Source organism: Martes martes, assembly GCF_963455335.1.
Source record: "Martes martes genome assembly, chromosome: 4".
Lineage (NCBI taxonomy): Eukaryota > Metazoa > Chordata > Mammalia > Carnivora > Mustelidae > Martes > Martes martes.
The window spans coordinates 144,620,993-144,644,582 of NC_137891.1; the positions used below are offsets into that span (position 1 = coordinate 144,620,993).

A 23,590-nucleotide genomic window follows, 5' to 3' on the forward strand; every position below is an offset into this window, starting at 1 on the left:
AAAGAAAAAGACAGAAAACCAGGCACCTTTCACAGTTCAAAGCAGGTCTGGCTTTGATCTTTTCAGCACTCCAGGGAGATATCCCCATTTTATCAATAAAAGAAGTGAAGAGCCAAGAACTTGTCCAAGAGCACTCTCTTCAAAGCCCAAGCCTGGGCAACTTCCCAAGGTCTTTTACACACCAAGAGAAGCCCAAAGGACCAAACCTCCGCAGACTGCAGATCTTTTCTCTGAAGGCCCCCCTCCCCCTTGCGTAAGGGGCTGGACAAGGCTTCAGCTCCGCCCCGCGATTCATGAGACTCCGCCCCCAAGTCTTCCACCTCTCGCGGGATCTCTCGGGAGGACGGATGGGGTTAGGTCCCATCATGGCGGCTGAAGAAGCGGATGTGGATATCGAAGGGGACGTGGTGCCAGCCGCGGCACAGCCAGGGTGAGGCGTAGAGACCGGGTCTCGCAGGGATGGGGAGGAGCACGGGTGCGAGGAGAGTACGCTGGCAAGGCTGCGGGTTCAGCAAGGAACAGGGGAGAGGAGGACCATCCGCTGGGCCAGGGTCTCCCGGCGGCCGGGGAGGTGCCGCGCCCATCCGGCTTGTAAGCTACTCCTGAGCCCAGCGGGCGTAGTTACCCGAGGCTCGGGTCGGATGGTTGCTTCACCTTTTACCGGGATATCCTGAGGGCGCCGACTTCGCCTAGCACATTGCAGTCTACCCAACAATTAGATTCCTTCTTCCATGATGTCCACCCCAGAATCTGCCCCTTTACTCCCTCCGGACAGTAACTAGAACAAGGGCGGCCTCTGAACCGGACCTGAGCTCAGGAATCTTGTTCATCGCTTGTAAGCGGTGTGACCTTGGGCGTGTCGTTTCATCCCTACTGACAGGTTTCCTATTCCACATGGGGTTAGTTGTGAAAAACTTCCTGTATGCAGCTTGACTTAAAGGAAAGGGGCAGGACTTTAGAGTTGGACAGCTCTGGGTTCTCCACCATTGGCCGGCCTTCTCGCTTCCTAGCACTGTGACCTTGGATCAGACATGTAACTTGCCTGAGCTTCAGACAGCTCATGTGAGACTGTCATGGTATGTGCCTCATATGGTTATTGTGAACATCAGTTAAAGTAATTAGGGAATGTACTATAGCATACAGTAGGAGCTAGGTAAATGTTCTTCACCATCTCTTTACTGTCATGGAGATTATTGTGAAGACCTAGTGAGGGTCATAGTTTACTTAATACAGATTTCTGCAGAACAGGCCAGTGTGATTTCAAGAAGCATCATCCAGCTTGAGAGATCTAGCCCTTTGCTTGCTTTCCAAGTAAGAAATTGATACATACTATTTTTAAAATGCGCTTCCCCAGTCACCTTTTAGAATTGGAAGAGGCCTAGACTGGTCAGGAATCAAAAGACCTCAGATCTAAACTCAGCCAGCTATGTTGCTTATAAATATGAACAGCCTCCTTATAAGTCTGTTAGGTTGAATGAACCATGTGGAATTGCCAATCTTAGACCATTTTTACCATAAAATGGTAATTTCATACAGTCTAACCTAATATTAGGTACTCTGTAAATTATGGAGAACAGTACCCACCCTGCCCTGAGGGATTAAGATAATGGATTTAAAATTCTACTGAATTCTGAAACACTATAAAAATGTGAGGAGTAATTAAATTCGTATAGTCATTCTCTCCCAGATCTGTAGGAAAAGCAGTCCAATGCTATTCAGATGAGTAGGGAACTTCTATTAATAGTCACTGTTCACATTTGTGTAGATCAGGTTATCAAGTTAATCTCGATTAAGTGCTCTTGCATGCATGATTTAATTTACTTTTCACAGTAAGTCTGTGTGATAAGTGGGTAGGGATGGTTAACTGCAGTCCAGAGAGAAGTGAGTTAGTCTTGGAAACACAGAAGATCATCTCAGAGCATTGGCTCTGCCCTTTTTCCATAGGTTCTTCTTTATTTTTCTGATCATGTTTAATTTTTTTTGCCTTCTCTTTTTCTTTCCTTTCTCTTGCTATTGTGCTCAGCCTTAGGTCTACTGGTGACACTTATGATCATCTTAGACTCATGCAAGCTGGATCACAAAGGTTATTGGTTCCTGATGGTCAGAGCCTTTGCCTTATCCAACTCCAAGGAGCATCATTAACATTATATTCTGGTGAATGGTGCCCCCTGAAGTGTGTAGGTACAGCTAGTGATAACATCTGTGGAACCCCTGAGGATTAATTGAAAACACACTTTTAAGTACTTGCTAAGTTCTAGGTACCAAAGTTAGAAGGTAGCATTGAAACTTTGGTTTCCCTTTCACTTCTACCTTTCCTCCTCGTCTTCCTTTTCTCCTGCTTGTGCTTTAAATCAGTGTTTTAAGGGATTTTGTCATAAGACAAAACAAACCACATAGTCCCTGTTTACACGATCTCTCAAGCCTTAAATTTCTTGTTAGGTTGGATCATACAAAATGTGCCAGTGTTCAACCGTTTTTGACCACAAGAAAAATGGAATTTCCTAAAATTGCCCTTAATACATGCTGATGTTTTCCATATCTGTCACCAACCCAAATCTCTCTCCCGAGCTTTAGACCCATTTATCTAATTCTCTGAATCTCTGTTCTTGGATGTTCCACAAGCATCTCAGTCTCAGCTTATAAACTTTTCCCACCACACCTGCCATCTGCCTCGAAGTTCGCTAGTTCAAAAAATGGCACCATCCGCCCAGTAACTCAAGGCACAGATGGAGACTTTATCCCTTTTCCTTACCTCTCTCCTTCCACCCCTTCTATCCTATTAGTTGTTAAAGGTCTGTTGATTCTAAGTATCCTCTCAAATGTATTCACTTCTTCGTGTTCACACTGCTTGTTCCCTGGGTCTGAGTTACTGTCACCGCTCTAGTATTTATATAATCACTTCCTCTTAACTGCTCCCTATCTCTTTAGCCCCCTTCTATTTACTGAAGTTAGACCAGTCTTTCTTACATCCAAATCTCATGTTACTCCCTTCAATCCCTAACTTGCTTGATGAGAAAATCCGCATTCCTTAACTCCTACAGACCTGGATGATCCATGCTCCACCTACTTTGTTCCTTTAATCATTCAACAAATATTGATCGAGCACCTCTTCTCTGCCAAGGCCTGGGTATAGAGCATTTATCAAACTAACTCCTTGCTCTCATAGAACTAACATTCTAATTGGGTAAGAAACAGTAAAACTTACAGATGGGCCAAATGGGGATAAGTGGAAAAAGATAAAGAAGGGAAAGTGAATGGCATGTTATCTTTATCTTATACACTTACCCAGGAAAAATGGCTCTGAAACTACAGGACTTCAGAGGTCAGCATGGATATAGTGGAAGGACTGGATTTGAAAAGGTAGGAGGCCACAGATTGGGCAACCATTTGGGCAACCAATTGAATACACTGTGAGGAAAATAAGGGCAGTCACATTTCTGACTTGGGAAACTAGGGGGATGCATATCCTTTGTCTGAGATAGGGAACAATGGAAGAGTAGCGGATTTGAGAAGAGTTTCTCAGCTAAGGTTTAAGCATGTTAATTTAAGCTACCTATGGAGACTCCAGGTGTCCAGAGGCATACACCAGAAGTGTGGAAGTTGCTAATCCTTATTGAGGAACACTGTAAAAAGACATTAATCCTGAATTGAGAGGCACCCAGGTGGCTCAGTCAGTTAAGTGTCTGCCTTCTGCTTAGGTCATGATCTTGGAGTTCTGGAGTCAAGACCCATGTCAGGCTCTCTGCTCAGTGGAGAGTCTGCTTCTTCCTCTCCCTCTGTGCTCCCTTCTGTCTGTCTGTCTGTCTCTCTCTCTCTCAAGTACATAAATAAATCTAAAAAAAAAAACAAAAAACAAACAAACAAAAAACGCACCGGAAGTGATACTAGTCCCCCTCCTGCACCTTGGCAGACCTCCATAAGCAAAGGTTTTCTTCTGCCGATACAAGTCTCAGAATTCTTTATTTAGCATTCTTGTCAGCCTCTACCAAATCAGAGTTAACACCTGAATTAAAACCTTTTTGCCATCAACAGCTGAGAGAAATTATTGCTTTTAGTTTATTGTAGCTAGTCTGTTAGTCCCACAATTTATAATAACCACTGTAGAACTAACTGAAGATTCAAAAGTCTAAACCTTTTTACAGTCTAAGAGGTACAGAATTCTTACCACTAGACTAGGTCTGGGAAAAGTCAGTAGTTTTCTAGGAAACTTGTAACTTCAAGACATAAAAAAAGCAAATATTGAACTTAATTATATCATAGATTGGGCTTTCCAAAACTTAACTATTCAGGTTTTTTGTGTAAGTAGTGAACAGTGTGACTTTAGAGAGTTTTTATTAGTTCAGTGAAAGGAGTGAGAATTAACAAAGCTTTAATCCCTCCTGGACATAGAAAAGGCCCCAAATAACCCAAGTTAATTTTTTTTATTATATAAATTGTTAATAAAACGTCAGATTTTCTTGAGGCGCCTGGGTGGCTCAGTGGGTTAAAGCCTCTGCCTTTGGCTCGGGTCATGATCCCAGGGTCCTGGGATCGAGCCCCGCGTGGGCTCTCTGTTCAGTAGGGAGCCTGCTTCCTCCTCTCTCTCTCTCTGCCTGCCTCTCTGCCTACTTGTGATCTCTGTCAAATAAATAAATAAAATCTTTAAAAAAAAAAATCAAATTTTCTTTGTACTTTACTGTCCTGAGTATTTTCTAATTTGGCTCTTCAATTTTTTTTTTTTTCATTTTGAGGGCAGTGCTGTTATTGATGACTTTTATGCTTTAGCTATAACTAAGAGTATTGATTGTAAAGTGGAATTCCTATATACATGTGGATGTCATCAAAGACCTCTGAAGTGTTGGTTCGTGGCCATAGAGTATGTTGTGGTTGCTGTTTTCGGGTTTTTTTTTTTTTCCTCATGACGTTGTTTATTCTTGGGAAACAAAAGAAGTGAACAGACTTTGGTTGCAGTGGTGAAGTGGTTGCTTAAAGCCACTCTATGTTCCAAAGGTTAAAGAAATCGAGTAGGCATTTCTGCAATGTTAAGTCTGTTTGTTAAGGGAAGAAGGGAATAAAATATTTGCTTAACATCTATGCCCTGCCAGTTTCCGTGTTATGTGAGTGGTATTTATTAATTGGTATAATGTCACCTTTTTACCCATTTTCTTAATTATTACAGAAGTGATGAAAGTACAGCATCTGTTTTACAAGATCACTATCTTGATTCATCATGGAGAACTGAGAATGGTCTTATTGTAAGTATTTCATGAAAATATGAGGTGCATAAGCTATTACTCATTGCCTGGAGTACCTCTTTTTTACTTGGTGCTAGTTCTCAGCAGTTACAGAGGTAGTGTACTGGAAACATTTTTCTTACTTTAAAAATGAAAGAACCTTATTCTTACTTCTTTTGACTTTGAAATGGTGTGTTGGGAAACTACTTTGGAGCCAGCTAGACTTAGGTATAAATCCTTGCTCTACAACTTATCAGATTTGTGAACCTTTGCTTCTTCATTAAAAGATGGGGATCATTGCAGGGTCATTTCTTTCATTTAGCAGTTATCTGTTGAATTCTTACTGTGTGTCAGACACTAGACCAGATTTGGGGGATACAACTATAATCGAGACAGACATAGTCTTGCTCTCAAGTTGCGTGTATGCTAAAAGGGAGTCAGGTGATAAACAGGTACACAAATTAAGTAGAAACCATGAAGAACGCGAGATGCTGGCTGAGAGTAACAGGGTGGGGAACCCATTTTAGATAAAGTTGTCATTGAAGGAAACAAAAGGTGATAGTTTAGTTGAAAAGTAATAGAGAGGAGTAGGTATGTGAAGAGTTGAGGAAAAACATTCTAGGCAGAAGGAATAGCAGCACAAAGGCTCTGCTCGAAAGCCAGTGCCTAGAATATAGTGGGAAAGCGGGGAGTGGCAGCTGTGACGGTTGGAGAGGCAGGCCCGAGCTCTGTCATGCTTATATGAAGCGAGAGGAGAATCACAGAGACCAATTAGGAAACATTTGTGGTAGTCTAAGCAAGAGTTGGTGGTAGAGTGGCCTGAGGTTTTGGCAGAGTTGGATAGATCTTAATTATATTTTGGACGTAGAACTGCTTGGTAGATTAGATACAGGATTGAGAAAAAGGGGAAGAATCCAGTATGACTCCTAGGTTTCTACGAGGAATAACTGGGTAACTCATAATGCTGTTTACAAAGTTGGAAGCACAGGGAGAAATAGGTGAAGGTATGTGTTAGTGAGTTTTGAACATGTTAACTTTGGGAAGCCTACTAGATATCCAGGTGGATATTGGGGAGTGGGCAGTTGGATATAACAGTCTAGATAGAGTTTAGGGAAGAGAACTGAGCTGAACATTTTTGAGAGTTGAAAATGAGTATGATCGTTTAAGGAAAGATTGTGGCTTAAAGGAAAAAAGAACTTTGGTGACTTTTGGAAATAGGTGAAATATCTAGCAACATGTTTGCTACCTGATATGTCTCATACATGATAGCCATTATGACTATCATGGGTAGGAGCCTGGGCCTTGGAATCCAGCAGTCTTGTATGTCAGGTCTCTCCTACTCCACTTGAAATACTTACGGTGGTCCGGGTGCATCAGTGAAGTAGTAACATCTGTCTCACAGTGTTAGCGGGGGAATCAGATATGTCTGTGCATAGTAAATGGGAGCTTTATTATTTGTAATCATTATATCATGTATTTCATTTAATGAAACATAGAAGATAACTTCAGAAGGCAGTAAGTAAAAAGAAAAATATATTCTTTTTTAATAGCCTTGGACTCTGGATAGCACCATCAGTGAAGAGAACAGAGCTGTCATTGAGAAGATGTTGTTGGAAGAAGAGTATCCTTTAATGATTATGAGGAAAGTAAAGATTTTAGGGTTAAAAATCTATAAGTGCAAGACTTACCAAAGAGACCGCTGTTATTACTAGATGGACCTTATTTGTCCCCAGACTGCAATTATATAATGTGTTAGCTACCTATGAAAAAAGCAGCATTTTATTCCTCTGTTTCTGTTTTACTGCAAAGTGTAGGTTCTAACTCAATATGCTTGAGTTTCTTTTCTCAGCCACCTCTATACTGTCTGAATGTTGAGTAGAAATTATAAAACATTTTAAATCAGTGAGAACCTTTAGTCCATGTCCAAGATCACTTAGTCCAAGCCTCCATCTACAGTTGTAGAAGCTAAAACCCAGAGATGTTAATTTACCCAGAGATACACTTAGAATATGTAAAAGTTCTCACTTCTCACTCTGCCAGTTTACAGGTGTTATGTGGGAGGAATCTAAGTAAAAAGCACAAAACAAATACTGCAGAATGAACATTTTCCATCAGAAGTTGTAGGCCTTTATCCACAGTTTAGTCACTAGCTTCTTGTCCTTGCTTCTTTCATCTGTTTGATGATGGCAACTTCTTTGGGATTCCATTTTCTTATATATAAAATGAAAGGGTTGAACAAAATGACTTTTGATTTTATGATTTTGTAAAGATTATTAATAATAGTCTAATACATAGTGGTTTATTTTTAACTCTCATCTGTATTTTATGGGTATCTACCTCCTTTTTAAGCCAGAATTTCTCTGTTCCCTTTATTCCCTGTTACTGCTATGTTGATTTCAGAGTGTCTGTGTACCTTTAATTGTCATGGGTTAACCCTTTTTAGGATTTCTTATTCTCTTACTTTCCCCAAACATCACAACTATAGCCTAGATCACTGCTTTTCAATAGAAAAATAGTGCAAGACTCATAATATGTCATTTAAAATTTTCTGGTAGCCACATTTAAAACAAATAGAATTGATTTTAATAAGATATTTTATTTAACCCAGTATATTTAAAATAATATTTTCAACATTTAACGATAGAAACACATTATTAAGGTATTTTACATTCTTTGTTTATGTGTGGTATTAGCTGATACATTGAACAGTACAAGTCTCAGTTAATTAATACTTAAGTAGTCGTGGGTTCACTTCCAGATTTAAAAGCAGAAATAATGAAGAGGTTTGTGAGCTCTTAGAGGACAGGGATGTTTTCTTATATCTTTGTCCTCAGCTCCTCGTACCTAGTGTATTACCTGACATACAAGATACGTAGTCAATATTTGTTAAGGGAAGAACATGTCAAACTAATTGAAGAGTATTGCAGCAAGCCAGTTTTAAGGAGTCGGAGAGGGAAGCTCCATGGTAGATTTGACCTGTTATTAGTATTAATGTAGAGAATACCCTGAACTCTTTCTGTTATCTTTAAAGCTAGGAAAACAAACTCCCCTGTTAATCCTGGACAGCCAGTCAGATTCATCTATTACATTCCCCATGTTTTAGGAAAAATGATTTAAATGAAACACAGACTGTTTCTTCTCTTAACCACTTCTAGTAGGGCATATAGGAGAAGCTAACATTTATGTAGCACACATTTTGTGTAGGTGCTGTGTTCATGTGATTTCACATGTGGTATTTAATCCATGTAACAGCCTTGTGAAGTGTAGATATTTTTATTGTAGTTTTTGCAGATCTGGAAAAGGTTTTAGGAATTAATTTAGCTAGGATTCAAGTATGATTTTCATGGATGTGAGTACCTACTTAATATAAGTCACATAAAAATGTTATGATTTTATTATTGTTTTAAAAGTTTCTTTAATAATTACACAGGTATTACTTATCTAAAAAATCACTTCCAGAAAAATTCTGGCTTGATCAAAAGGAAGATGATAAAAAATACATGAAGAGGTAAAATCAATTTTTAACACTTTAAAATTCTGAACTTATATTTTTAAAAACTTGTTCACAAGCTTCCTTATTTTCTTTTTCATGTGGTGCAGTCTACAGAAAACAGCAAAAATCATGTATGTACTTATACGTTTTATATTTTAAAATTATAGGAGAATTAAAAAATTATAGTCGGCCTGTGGAAAAACTCTTAACCTTGGGTTGTACGAAAATACAAAATCAAAATTTCTTATACAGTTGTTGGAATGCCACAAGATAATTTTATGACATTATTTATATGTCAAAATTTCTTTTATGGGCCTATATAAGCTATTCCATTGGATTATGGAAAAGGTGGTTTCCTAGGGATTTGTGGGGAAGTATTTTAAAGCTGCTATCTAATTTAATAGGAATTGACTTGATTGTCAGTTAATTTTCATGCTGAACAAAAATTTAATTTGAATTTGTGGCTTTCAAAAATTATCTAGAGAAATCAGGTATTAACTGTTTTATAAATATCCTTTCCCTATAATAGAAGAAAATTTGATGTTATTTAGTGTTTATAAACTTTCATGTTTATGATTCCTCAAAGGGTAGACTTACAGATTTAGCATTGCCAAGGGTTTGAGCAGTGAGCAGATTTTGCCTTTTGCATTTTGCAACAAAGAAGTTAATGACAAGATTAATGGTTTGCTTGAATTAAATTAATGAGTTTCATCACCATTTAATTTCTTAAGGACTACATTTCAAAAGTAATAAACAATGCCATAGTTTCTTCCTTTTTGGCTTGGTATTTACATAGATTTATATGGAAGAATCAAGAGATAATATTTTTGGAGCCAACTTAAACACTTACATGCCTTTCAGGATTTGGAAATGTTCTAATATCTGCTGCTTTGTGTCCAGTCTAAGGAAGCGTATTTGTTTGTTACCGCATTGACTTCCTTTGATGTCTTTTAGTGTTATCTTCACTTAGACCCAAGGATTATGTCTCTTGGGGCTCCTATCATCCTGAGCTAGATAAGTATACAAGACAGGGTAAATCTATCCCCCAGGTAGAGGCTGCAGCCTTTTCTTCTCTTCTTTTTTAACTCTTAGACTCACACAGTATTGAATTTAGCCTTTGGCTATCTATAACCTTTAGCTGCATAAATATGGAATGTTCCATTTCAGACTTTTTTTTTGCAATTCCTTTTTTTCCCCTCAGGGCACACTCTCCTACAAAACCAGCCAGTTACTCAGTAAAGTGGACGATAGAAGAAAAAGAGCTGTTTGAACAAGGGCTGGTAAATAGAGCAATTTTTAATTTATAGTAAAATAATTCTAGAAGCCAGTATTGATAGAATTATAAGGTTAATTTGGGGAGACCAAAAATTTCTTTCAATGATTACATCTTTAATTTTTCTGTAGTGATGATGTTTGTAGTACAGGAGACTTCCTTTTAACTTACGGCTAAGTCACTAAAATATTAAAATATACTAGGATCAATATTTTAGATAATTTTCATCCCCTCCCCTTTTTTTTGGTAATAATAAAACCCAAGATACTGAGCTCTGTATATATTGACTACCTGGATTAAAGGACAAAAGTACTTATCTGATGTCTTCTGTTGGGGAAAAAAAACCCAAACAACAACAAAAAACCCTTGATACCTGGAACTGTCTGCATAATCAGCTGAGTTCTTATTTCTTCAGATATTTGGCATTGTGCACACAGTCTGAATATTTTTTTAGTGTATATAGTTGAAGACCAGAAACATTTCTTTTGCATGAATGTTTCACTGAAATCTGTTTAAATATCCACAAATTACATAATAGAAAAAAATGTACACCCATTTGTAATTCTGAAAATTCTCCCTATTAATAGGAAGAAACTTTTAAGTAAATATTCAAAATTTTTTTTTTCTAATTATTAGGGGTAGGTTATATCTTTTCCTTTAAGGTACATGTTACCCAGAATTACACTAACTAATTTTGAAATTACATAGATTTATATATTATGTATAGGATATTAGTATAATATTTATGTGGGTTTTATGAATACAAATTGAAATGTCATTATTAACATTTCTACAGATGATGGGAAATAAAATGTGTTTGTATTTTTATAGACATCGCCATGACTTCTGTATGTTCTGTGATGTCTTTATATAAATAAATAAACTATCTTGAAGGTTTTATCTCCTCCTGAGGTTTTCTCCTATACTGTTGATGTTTTTTATATTGGTATTTCATTTTGTTGCATGATTATCATTTTTATACCTAACTTTAATTAACCAGTCACTTATTTAAGATTGCTAACTACTTTGGTGTTTTGCCCCTTACCAAAGGCTATATATATGTGTGTATGTATTTGTATACACATACACAAAAATGGGTTGTGTATTTTTAGGTGGTGATGATAGGGGCTATGTCTGCATGAGTCAAACTTCAAAGGGTATATAAAGTTATAGGTGTTAAGTCTCCCTATCACTCCTGTCTGTGCCTTCAGTTCTCTTCACCTCAGGTAACCATTGTTATCTGTTCTCTGCATGTCCTTCCAGAGATATTTGCCCCTATATATGCCAATATGTATTTATTTATATACATATGTAGGTATCTGTCTATATACATAAACAGATATTTTAAACCTAGAATGTTTTCCCACAAAACTACACAGAACTGTTGGTTGTATTCACAGCCTTTTTAACCTGTTGATATAGTTTGCTTATACATTGAATTTTCTCAGGCATTAGAGAAGGGAATTATGTGGTACTGAAAGGAAAATTTTTCCTCCCTTTTGGGCATAGAATTGTCTCTGCTCTATTTTGAAATTGGTGTTTTCTTTGTTCCTCTTGTTCGCATACCCTCTCCAATTTTCATAATGCTCAAGCCCCTACAATCCCAACTGGTTATACTCTGTCCAGATCTTTGATCTGTCCAGAAGTGCTCCATCCTATGAAGTTACTCATTTGCTTTCATCCCACAAAATTTAACTAATTGTTCAGTAATTTGATCTTAGCTAGTGTTAGTTAATAACGATCTTAATTTATATTTACTAAGAATTTTCCCAAAAAAACTTTCAGTTTTAAGAAATTGTTCACATGTCATATTTTCTCATGAGTATCAGAAATAAGTATATAATTAACTTATCATTGGGTCAGGTTTTGAAGATGATTTGCCACCATAAGTCATGACCTATAAATGTTATATAAATCTGGCCCTGGGATCAGCTTCCCTGAGTTGTGGAGATACTGTGAAGATTTATGTATCAAATAATAGACTTGATACCTAAAAATTCCTTTTAGCTTTAAAACTATATTTCATTCCTTTCTGTACTTCAGAAAACAGCAGAGCTCCCTCAGGGTTTCAGTTTTTTCCCCAGCACAACTTTGTCATTAGCGGGCATAAGCCTTTAACAGTACTGGGGTATAGGGAGGTGCTGGCTGCAGGTCGCTTCGTTTGTGATTCGTTCATTTTTTGAAGTCCGTTTTCTGTGATACCTGGGTAGAGTAAAGGTATCTGCTATGGGACAGGTAATGGATATTGTGCCAGATGGAATGTGGGTAAAAAAAGATATTTTGTAATTAGTTCCAGAACATAATCAGTTGGTTCTATAAATGGAAAATGTAACCTGCCTCTTTTTCAGGCACTTGTTTTTTTTAGATTTGGAACACTGTAATGTTCAATATGAATACATAACTGTTAGGAATACATAAAAGTGGTGGATCTTCATTTAGATAGCTGTAAAAAGAAAACTAATTTTCAAATCATTCTGGTCAGTTTTCAGAAGTTGAGATTCCAAGAGTGTGGGCTTTACTTTTAAGAGTCTTAGCTTATATATGAGGCTTTGTTGTATGCTTTAGAAAATAAATAAAGATGGGTTGTTCTTTTAGGTTTTTTTTTTTTAATGTGCAGTTGCTTGGAATATTAACAAGTAAGTTAATCAAAATCAATTTCTTTTCCATTTTGATAACATAGGCTAAATTTGGCCGAAGGTGGACCAAAATTGCAAAGCTAATTGGAAGTCGCACTGTTTTACAAGTTAAGAGTTATGCCAGGCAGTATTTTAAAAATAAGGTAAGCAGGATATAAATATCCTACTTAGTAATAGTATTTGCAATAAATAAAATTAGGAAGCAAAAATAGTGCTTTAATTCGGGCATTAATGTCAATATTCAAAGTTTTTGTAGTGAAAGTATTTTATATTCATAAAGTACTCAACACATGTTTATGTTCAGAAATCTCAAAGCGTATCTTAAGTGCTTTGAGTATTAAGTGCTCCTGGAAAATATCTTTTCTTTTTAAACATTTGCATTGTAGCTTTTTTTTTTTGTTTTTATTACTGTTTTATTAGCAAGATGCCTACTTGTAAATTCTGAGAAGAGTTTGATTTAAAAACCAGTCTTTTCAATATGAGTACAACACCCAGTCCAGAAGAGCAAGCCCACAAGCTCTAGAATGGTGTTTAAAAATACAAGCTGTTAGAGGTGCCTGGCTGCTCATTTGGCAGAGCATGCTACTCCTGATCTCTGAGGTTGTGAGTTCAAGCCCCATGTTGGGCACAGAGCTTACCTCTGTCCTGGCTGCAAGAGAGGCTGGGGAAGTTTCTGGATTTTACTTGGAGGTTTAAGAGCTCCTAGCAGAATTGACACTGGATGTTCCAAAAGCTTGGACTGGCTCCTGCTCTGAATGTTTTGTTCCTACTCCATCCTCATGGCGGCAGCTTCTACTGTATTCTCAGGACTCCACGGTCTGTGGCTTCAGCCTACTTCTCTGCTGGGCCTCCTCCTGCAGGCACCTGGCACATCGTAGTAGCCTCAGAAGCTCTGTCTGAAGATTTGCCTTGTAGCTTTTAGGAATGATTAGAGCTTAGGGACCATAAATGCTAACATGAAACTAAAATCTGTTTAATAACAATGAAACTTTTATAGTTTTTTTGAAGAATTATATGAAAACTTCAGTAAATTGAAGTGTTCAGAAAAGCATAGTTTTGGTGTAGTTCTTTAATCTTTTAAGTAATCTGTGCTATGTTCAATCATGTAGATATTTAGAAAATTTTAATGTCTTCTCTGCTTGAATTCTGGTAACATAATTATATAGAATTTGACAAGGTCTTAAGTGAAATTTGCTGTTTTCTTTTAATGCAAATAATGGATTTTATCCTGTATACAAGATTTATATAATTTAATGTCATTTGAGCATGGGAAGTAAAGAGTGGAATGGATTCATTATATATCAGTCATCTGCTCCTTCTTTAACCAAGCAAATGCATATTCAAGGCAGCTTGGCAAGGTTAAGGTATTCTGGAAGAGAATAAAGTTTAACTCGGTTATTCCAATCCCCATGCTTCTCAGACCAGAACATGCAGAACATCTTAGGGTGTCAGTTTTACTCAAAGACTTGGGATGAAAGCATATATTGTTATGTTAAAAGAGACATTCATTAAAAATATAATATGAAATCTTACCTGAATTTTTAAGGTTAAAACAGGAGGCTTGAAGTAAATAGCAAGGTTGTTAAAGGCTATTCCAGGCCATATGTCCAAATTTCCTTTTCTCTACTGCTACCCTTTTATTCTTCTTTACATAATAAGCCAATTAATCTCAAATACTAGATACTAGGATTCTTTTGTGATACAGGATCTGTAAGTGAGCTCTTTTTAGGAGCTGAAATCCCTTGGGTATGCCAGTCATGTACAAAATTTTTCAAAAACCATGTGGGAAGATTTTATTTCAAATCATTTATATTCATTGATAGTCATTTTTTTCTCCATCGACTAGATATTTATGTCTATAATAGTACATATGGAAGATAATTTCATGCCTTTAATTATAAGCTGTATAACATTGGAGCTACATTAAATGAACATTTGAAAAATAGTTTGTTTCTTTATATCTGTATTTAAATCAAAGATGAATTTAATTTACTAAATAAAGATATGTGACATAGATTCCTTTAAATAATGGGCTGTTCAGCATTATAAACAATAATCAGCTGAGGTATCTGACATTCTAAGAAATTAGCTGTTGAAAATATTTTAATATCTTAAAGAATACCTTAGTATAACAGTTGTTGATTCATTCTCTGGTTGATTTGAGACAGAGTCCTGTTTTAAACTTAATATTGAAAAACAGGTAATAGTTGTACAAGGTCATAGGTCATGATTATTTAATAAATAAAATCAGCTGGCCACAAATGAGTCAAATATGATAGAAATTTGAAATGATGATATTTTACATTTAAAATGCAGTTGTAAATCCTTAAAAGCACAATAAAGGTATAATATACCATTGACGTGTCAGTTTAATAATACTGTATTTATTACATGTTTGCCAGTTGATAAATTTTTAAATGTTAATATGGGGATTTTTATCTTGATTTTTAATAAGGTAAAATTAGATGGTCCAGAGAAGGAAATACCAAATCAGAAGAGCAGCAGTGATCTTCAGACCAAAAATGAAGATGAAGGCACAGGGGCATGGACGCCATCAAGTTTAAGGGGACATGCTGATCCCAACTTGAATGCTATAAAAATTGAAAAGTTATCTGATGATGAAGAAGTAGACATCACAGATGAGGCAGATGAGTTGACTTCTCAAGCTCCCCAAAAGAATCCTAGCAATGATGTCTTATTAAACATTTCTAATAGTAAAAGTCATGAAACCAGTCAAGGGGAATTTATTGCTTACAATCAGGAAGATTCTGTATCTGAATCTTCCAAGGAATATTTTCAGAATATAAAGCAAGGCGAGATGGAAGCACTTTCAAGTTCAGGAAGTAAATTTTGGACTGAAAAACAGAGCATTAGTGACAAAAAATCAGTTGAATTAAATGATCAGAAATGTAATAAACTGATGAAAAACTTTGAAAAACATGATGGAAATGAAATAATAGATGATGCCAGGCCATTGCCTTCTCCAGAGCCTTGTGAAATTCAGAAAGACTGGTGTGATAATGAAATGCTTTTTCATTCTTCCTGTCAAATGGAGGAGGAGAGCCATGAGGAAGAAGAGCTTAAGCCACCAGAACAAGAAGTAGAAATAGATAGAAATACCATTCAAGAAGAAGAAAAACAAGCAATTCCTGAGTTTTTTGAGGGGCGCCAAGCTAAAACACCAGAACGCTATTTGAAAATTAGGAATTACATTTTGGATCAGTGGTAAGGAAGAATTATATTTTAGTTACTGTTGTAAAACGTATGATGCTCTAGAGTATTTTAATTAGGTCTATGCAGAATTTACTGTTTTACATCAGTAGTGATGTGGAGAGCTTAAACATATGAATGTATTTTAATAGGCAAGACTTAAAATTTCTCGTAGTGAAATTTTCTTTGAAAGCTTTGGTAAATATTGTTGTCTCTAGCTATCTCAACCCATCTGTCTGTTCATTAAGAGTATTTGGTCCTGGAAAAAAGAGATAATTTGCTTTAAGAAGCAGTTTCTTGGGCGCCTGGGTGGCTCAGCTGGTTAAGCGACTGCCTTTGGCTCACGTCATGATCCAGGAGTCTCGGGATCGAGTCCAGCATTGGGCTCCCAGCTCCATGGGGAGTCTGCTTCTCCCTCTGACATTCTCCCCTCTCATGCTCTTTCATTCTCTCTCTCAAATAAATAAATAAAATCTTAAAAAAAAAAAACAAACCAGTTTCTTAGGACAGTGTTAGGAAGATACAAAAACATTACTGTATTGGAAAAGGGGGAGAATGTCTTTCCTAGTTTTCATAAAGTAAAAAAAAGTAATTTATCATTTCATTTCATAAGTAATTTCATATCATTTCATAAGTAAAAAAATAAAATTTTGGTGACAGAAGGGTATTTCTGTCATCAAGTGTGGCTAGATTACAGAAACCATTCTAAATTGCTATAAATGCTTTCAGCTTTGATCTTATAATATAATGTGTTAATAATCTCTTCATCCAGCTTCATCAGGATACAGGAATTTTCTAATATATGAAGTTTATCTTCTAAATTATCAGAATTTGAATTACTTAGCATTGGATGGGGCACAAACCAAAAACTTCCCACTTTATTAGCCTAAGTGCTCTGCAAGTAATTTGAATTTTTCCTAACAGCTTAAGACATAAACATTCATAATTACCGTTTTTGCTTCAGGAGATACGGAATTGTATAGGGCCATCTTTACAGAGGACTTATGCTGTAACTTAGGAAGATTGCCAAAGGAAAACAAATAACCAGGCTTACTACATCAGTAACCTTCATTGCCGTACAATATTAATTTGGTTTTCAAAGATAGCTCTATTCTAAATGAAGGATTTTTGCTCTTGTTCTTGACTGATGGTTGAGATGACTAAAAGTAAAATTTCTGGGTTAGGGTGGTATCAAATGAAAGAAGAATTATAAGGAACAACTGATAGTTGCACAGTGCTTTACAGTTTACAGAAAGCTTTTCTATGTTTTTATTCCTCACAACTGGCCTAAAAATAGGCAGGTGGTGTTTTCTAAAGTGTTTGATAGATTCTGCGGTCAGGAGAGGTTTGGGGGCCTGCCTTTTATTATACAACCAGCTACTGACAGAAAGACCTATGCACAGGTCTCAGCCCTGTCCGTCAGTCTCCCCATTATTTCACATTGCCTAATTGATTCACACTATTGAAGAGGACCAATCAAATTAGATCCCAACGGGTATCTAATTTTGTTTTTGGAAATAAGAGGATGAATGGCCAAAATCGAAGGACTTAAAAATAATATCTCAAAATTTTTTTATCTGTATGAATCATCAATGAGTGACTTAATGGCGCTTTAATCAATTTCATTTATTTGAATTTGAATAAATTCATTTATTTGAATTTTGCCTCAATAAGGTAGAATAACTTATATAGATGATATAAATTATATGGCAGTAGTTTCCTAACGACATTTGCCTTCGTTCATAAAACCACTTAAATGTTATTTTAATACAGTGATTTAGCAACCAGTGTGAAAGCAGAAAGAAATGTTTTGGAACAGGAACTCAAAACTATTCTCATCAGAAATAGAAGAGGGAACTAGAGGTGGTGTTAAAAAAAATAAAAAAAGAAGAGTAAAGTTTTGAAATAAAAAAGACCTGCTAGATTTGTTTGTAGCTAAAAGATCCTTTCCATAAAAACACAACTGGCTTCCTGTTTAGGGGTATGTTTTATTAAGATAGTAACCAATACCATTATTAAATGCCTACCAAATGCATTTAAATGTATTTAAATCATCTCCAGTCCTCTTGGCAACCTTGTCCTCATTTTACAGATGAGAAAAATGAGGTTCAGAGAGAAAAAGGAACTTGTTCCAGGTCACATTAGGGGAAAGTGATTTCAGGATCTTGCAGTCTTACTCCTTATTTTCACACTTCATCTCAGGTCCTTTACCCAGACTTTTCACTCTGCCTTGGATGCTCCCCCTACTCTGCCCCCCAGGTCTTAATGAACTGTGCTTCGTCAAGTCCTTCAGGTCTGCTCCAAAAAAACTGGAGGACTTCATGACCACCCTAACTAAAATAGCTCCCAGCTCTGCCTCCCACTCTCTTGCTCTGTATTTTATTTATCTTCATAGAACTTATTACTACTGAATATTATATTTTTATTTGTGTATTGTCTCCTCTTCCTCCCTCCTCCTTCCCTGTGATAATACAGGCTTCACATGGGCAGAGTTTTGTCTGTTTTTTTCATTGTTACACTCCTAGTTCTTAGGACAATACTTGTTCTAAGCAAATACAGAGGCACTCTATTTGTTGAGGGGGAAAGATGGTGCAAATGAATCATGAATAAGTATCTTTAGAGGCCTTACCCTTTTTTTTTTTTAAAGATTTCATTAATTTATTAGAGAGCATGTGCACAGGTGAGGGGAGAGGCAGAGGACAGAGGGAGAAGCAAGACTCCCTGCTGAGCAAGGAGCCCTTTGAGGGGCTTAATCCCAGGATCTTGGGATCATAACGTGAGTTTAAGGCAGATGCTTAACCTGCTGGACCACTCAGGTGCCCCTAGAGGCCTTCCATTTGTTCATCATCATGATGCTAGTGCTGAGCTCTTTTTAAAGACTTTAGATTTGGGCAGTCTTTAAGTCAATACAGTTTTTATTTTATTTTATTTTATTTTAAGATTTTATTTATTTGCCAGAGAGAGAGAATACACACAAGCAGGCAGAGAGGCAGGCAGAGGCAGCAAGAAAAGCAGGTTCCCTGCCGAGCAAGGAACCCGATGCTGGACTCAATCCAAGGATCCTGGGATCATGACCTGAGCAGAAGGCAGCGGCTTAACCAACTGAGCCACCCAGGCGTCCCGTCAATACAGTTTTTAGATTTCCTGTAGATTTTTGGAAGCTGGTTACACTGCTTATTCCTGCTCTCTTGGCTTCATTTGTGCAGTTTGTTTCCTTTGATTGAAGTGAAGTAAAAACACTGGGATCTCAAACTTTTTAGTGGAATTTCTCACCCCTCCATGGTTATATTCATTTTTTTTAGAGAGTGCATGCAAGTGGGGGAGGGGGCAGAGGCAGAGGGAGAGAATCCCAGGCTGACCGCCTGCTGAGCACCGGCCACTGTGAGACTATCTCACAACCCTGAGATGTTGGTGACTTGAGCCAAAACCAAGAGTCAGGTGCATAACCCGCTGAGCCACCAGGTGCCCCTCAGTGGAATTTCTGATACCCTTCCACATCACAAGTTACTTTTTGCTTTCCCTAAATGTCTGTAGAACTAATGGTTTTATTTTTTTTTAATAGTAATTTTTGTTAGGAGAAAAAAAAATTTTTTTTTAAGATTTTATTTGTTTATTTGACAGGCAGAGAGGCAGGTGGGGGTGGGAAGGAGGCTCCCTGCCGAGCAGAGAGCCCAACGTGGGGCTCGATCCCAGGACCCTGGGATCATGACCAGAGTCGAAGGCAGAGGCTTTAACCCACTGAGCCACCCAGGTGCCCTGAACTAATGATTTTAAATTTGGTTTCTGCTTAGGCCTTCTTTGAATACCCTATCTAAAATAGTCTGCACCTAGCTTTCTCATTCTATCTCTTATCCTTCTTACTTTTTCTTCCTAGAACTTGTTGCTGCCTGTCATTATGTATTTTATATATATATATTTATTTATATATATGTATGTATTTATATATATACATATATAATAGATATTATTCATTGTATATATTCTGTTAGCATGTAAGGTCAGGAACTTTATATTCATCTCTGGATCCTTACTGCCTAAAACAGTGCCTGGTGTGTAGGATGCAAGGTAAATATTTGTAGAATAAAATAAAGATTAAATAAGAAATACCTGTTATATGATATATCTGAATACTTGGTATATGATGTCTGTATGTAAATCTCGACTTTAACCTCCATAAGCAAGTACTTTAATCCCCCTGATTTTTCGTTTCCTCCTCTCTAAAATAAGAATAAGAATAATAAATGCTACTTTGTAAAGTTATGAGGATTAAGGTTGATTACTATTAGTACTGGCATAAGCATTTTTGCTACTATTAGTACTCCATTACTCTTAACCTGTATCTACTATGGTATAGTAAGTATATTCCGTTAATATTCATTTTATTATGTAAACTTTTTAATTTTTTTCATAGTCTTTGGGCATTTCTTGATTCCTTTGAAATCCCCTGTAATATCTCTTTCTGTTTTCCAGGGAGAGAAAGCACTTGATATTTATTGGTGTAATGTTTAAGAACCAATATAAAACTTTTAAGCATTTGTAAGTTAGCTTATAATTAAAATATACTGTCCAGCAAAGTAAAAATAGATGAAGCTGAGTAATATATTAAAAATAAGAAAAGCCTAATAGTAAATGCTTTAGATATATTATCAGAGCGCCCTTTTTATTCAAACATTGAAGTTTGAATTTGGATCTGTTGACAAAGCTTCTAACTTTAAAATCTTGGGATAACTGGAATCTCTTAACATTTCATATGGGAAAGAAATAATACTTAATAAAAATCACATTATACTCATAAGATTTTGTATCATTTAAAGATATTTCAGGAAAAAGTACACTTGGATATTATGTATTAGCATTGTTTTTACTACACATTTACAGATTGAGAGGGGGTAAATTTTTAAGATATTTCAAATATTAAAAGTTTTCCCCAGAAATCTTTTTTTCATGTTTTTATTTATCCAAAATAACTGTACTTCCATCTCTTAATTAGGGAGATATGCAAACCGAAATACTTAAATAAGACCTCAGTACGTCCTGGCCTGAAGAACTGTGGGGATGTTAATTGTATTGGACGGATTCATACATACCTCGAGTTGATAGGAGCAATCAATTTTGGATGTGGTAAAAATAAAAACCCAACAACATCTTTTGCACAACATTTTTTTATCCTTAGAGCACCCATTAACTTCTTTGTTAGAATTCAAGCAGATTTAGTATAGATAGAGAATTCAGGAGGATATTATAACATTATGAAATAAATATATCTTTGAGTTGTTTCTTTAAAACAGATTTCTGTTGATCAAACTGTATTTTCCTGTAACCTGCAATGAAAGTGGTGGTATGAAAAGGAAAAATAGTCAGTCTAAGTAGTAGAAATAATTTAACAATGCAACTCTTTGTCAAGTAAAAGTAAAGTCATTTTAAGAAAAATCTAGTAATGGCCCATTTAATTTGTAAAATCTGTATGAATGCTAGAAATACTGTCTAGCAGTGTTTAAATAAAGGAAATAATTCATGAGCCTCTACACTTAAATGTAATAAAAGTGTCAAAATATTTTTCATGGAAGAAAGTTTCTTTCACCCTAGTTTTTCTCAAATTTAATGTCAATGAATATGCATGACTTTAAATGTATTCTTCACTTTTATTGAATTAACATGACACAAACATTTTTTAAAAAGATAATAACCATAGTTGCAAAGTGATAAGTTAATTAGAACTTTGTAACCCATGGTTTCAGAAAAGTATATTCTATATTGTATGTATAAGAGAAGACAGCTAACCAGAAAGTTTCCTTTCAGAGATTATTTTATTTTGTAGGAGAGAGAGAATTCACAGTCTGCCCTGTGGTCTGTCCTTCATTGCAGTGTGTTTGTTACCCCAAGCACTGTATATGGGACTGGCTAGTCAAGAAAACTAGTGTCACAGCTTCTTCAGCCACAAAAGCAAAATCATGTTTTCTGTATTAGATATTTGAATTCAGCAAAGTGGGCTTAGCACTCAGTTAGTTAGAAATTCAGTTACCCATCTCACGAATACCCCATTTTACTGGGATTTCCTTAAGAGCCTGACTTTTACTGAGAACTTCCAAGTGATTGTAGAGAAAGATAGAAGCTCAGGTGTAACAGAACTTAGACATTGGCTTACAACTTACAGTCAGTGTAGATGTGTCTTCCTAGTTAACAAATGAGTTTCAGAAAATAATAGATTGTTTTGTTTCTCCTGAATTCCGATAGAACAGGCTGTATACAACAGGACACAACCGGTTGACAAAGTACGAGTCAGAGACCGAAAAGATACAGTAGAAGCATACCAGCTTGCACAGCGTCTGCAGTCTGTGGTAAGCAGCCACCCCTCCCTAAGAAATCTCTTCAGATTGCTCCTGGCCGTTATGTTAGGTGTGCTTCCTTCTCGCCTGCTATTTAACAAAGGAACGTGTTTTCTCTCGTATTCACCTTAGGCATTCACTTTCCTGGTTCCCATTCAGTTCCACGTTAGCTTTTTATTTTTTTTATTTTATTGTTTTACAGATTTTATTTATTTATTTGACAGACAGAGATCACAAGTAGGCAGAGAGGCAGGCAGAGAGAGAGAGAGGAGGAAGCAGGCTCCTTGCCGAGCAGAGAGCCCAATACAAGGCTCAATCCCAGTACCCTGGGATCACGACCTGAGCGGAAGGCAGAGGCTTTAACCCACTGAGCCACTCAGGCGCCCCCATGTTAGCTTTTGAAAGGGCAAAAATGAGAAAGACCCCACAGCTCACTGGCAGACTTGACACGGAAGCATTGTGCTTTGCTTGCGTGCTCTTAGACCGCTTGGTTTCTGTATCTAGTTTCTGTATCTGTATCTGTTTCTGTAGCTAGTGTGTCTTCTGCCGCCATCCAGTCAGGCTCTTTTTTCTCTTTCAGTTACTTTATTTAAGTCTTACTTTTAAGATTCAGCTTTTTAGAATAGCTATCCAAACTCTTGTAGCCTTTCCTTAATTCTTGAGGTTAATGAGTTTTACTGTATCTCACAATTCATGAATCTTATTTTTTAAATGGGTGATCCTGCAAGTCCTCTAAAAGGCAGAGTCATACTGGATTCTTACTGGTTTTACTAATGAAGTAAGTTAAATTGGTAATAGGTGAGGCAAATGAAGAAAAGTGCCACTAATAGAGTGGGTATTTTTCTTAGGGTGTTTAGGCCGTAAACCATTTCTACCTAGATTTACTGTAGTAAGAAAGGATGTTTTTAGATCCTGGAAATGGTAGTTGCTGGAAATGGTGCTTTTCATATGCTGGTTTCTGAGCTGGTGCATTTTAAAGACTTCAGTATTGAGGTTTACAAAACTGGGTGTTAGTAGTCCAGTCAGCTAACTTTGTACTTTTTTCTCTTTGTAACCACTAGGCAATCTTTCCTTTTCTAAGGCTGAGATATAATTATTTTGCTTCTAGTTTTCAATATTCTTGCGGTGGGTTCTTGCAAGTTTTCTATCACAAGTGGTTGAAAGAGAAGTCATTTTCTTGGTGGTTCTTTTGGTCTTAAAAATACCTTTTGTCCTAGTGTTTTAGCTCCTAAAGGTGAAGAGAAATGAAAATTCAAGAAGAAATCCAAGTAAAATTCAGAAAATCATTACTGACTTACTTTTGAGCAGAGTGCTATTAAACATAAATTAATAAAATAAAATTTATTTAGGCATTGCTGATCAGAGATTATATTTTAATGAAGAAATTAACTGATTTTTAGGAAAATACCATTTTGGTGTTATATATTAGAGTGCTCTGA

At 36.4% G+C, this 23,590-nt stretch overlaps 1 protein-coding gene across 1 annotated transcript in view; it reads left to right on the forward strand.

Annotated features, from left to right (window-relative positions):
- Positions 1-324: 324 nt before the first annotated feature.
- MYSM1 (Myb like, SWIRM and MPN domains 1) overlaps positions 325-23,590 on the forward strand; it is a 40,614-nt gene continuing 17,348 nt past the window's right edge. Inside the window, exons 1-10 of the mRNA XM_080800009.1 lie at positions 325-430; positions 5,159-5,234; positions 6,764-6,834; positions 8,644-8,721; positions 8,814-8,837; positions 9,908-9,986; positions 12,660-12,758; positions 15,071-15,840; positions 20,816-20,946; positions 22,060-22,163. Coding sequence (XP_080656135.1) covers positions 348-430; positions 5,159-5,234; positions 6,764-6,834; positions 8,644-8,721; positions 8,814-8,837; positions 9,908-9,986; positions 12,660-12,758; positions 15,071-15,840; positions 20,816-20,946; positions 22,060-22,163 — 1,515 coding nt within the window. The 5' untranslated portion in view covers positions 325-347. The remainder of the gene's footprint in view (positions 431-5,158; positions 5,235-6,763; positions 6,835-8,643; positions 8,722-8,813; positions 8,838-9,907; positions 9,987-12,659; positions 12,759-15,070; positions 15,841-20,815; positions 20,947-22,059; positions 22,164-23,590) is intronic.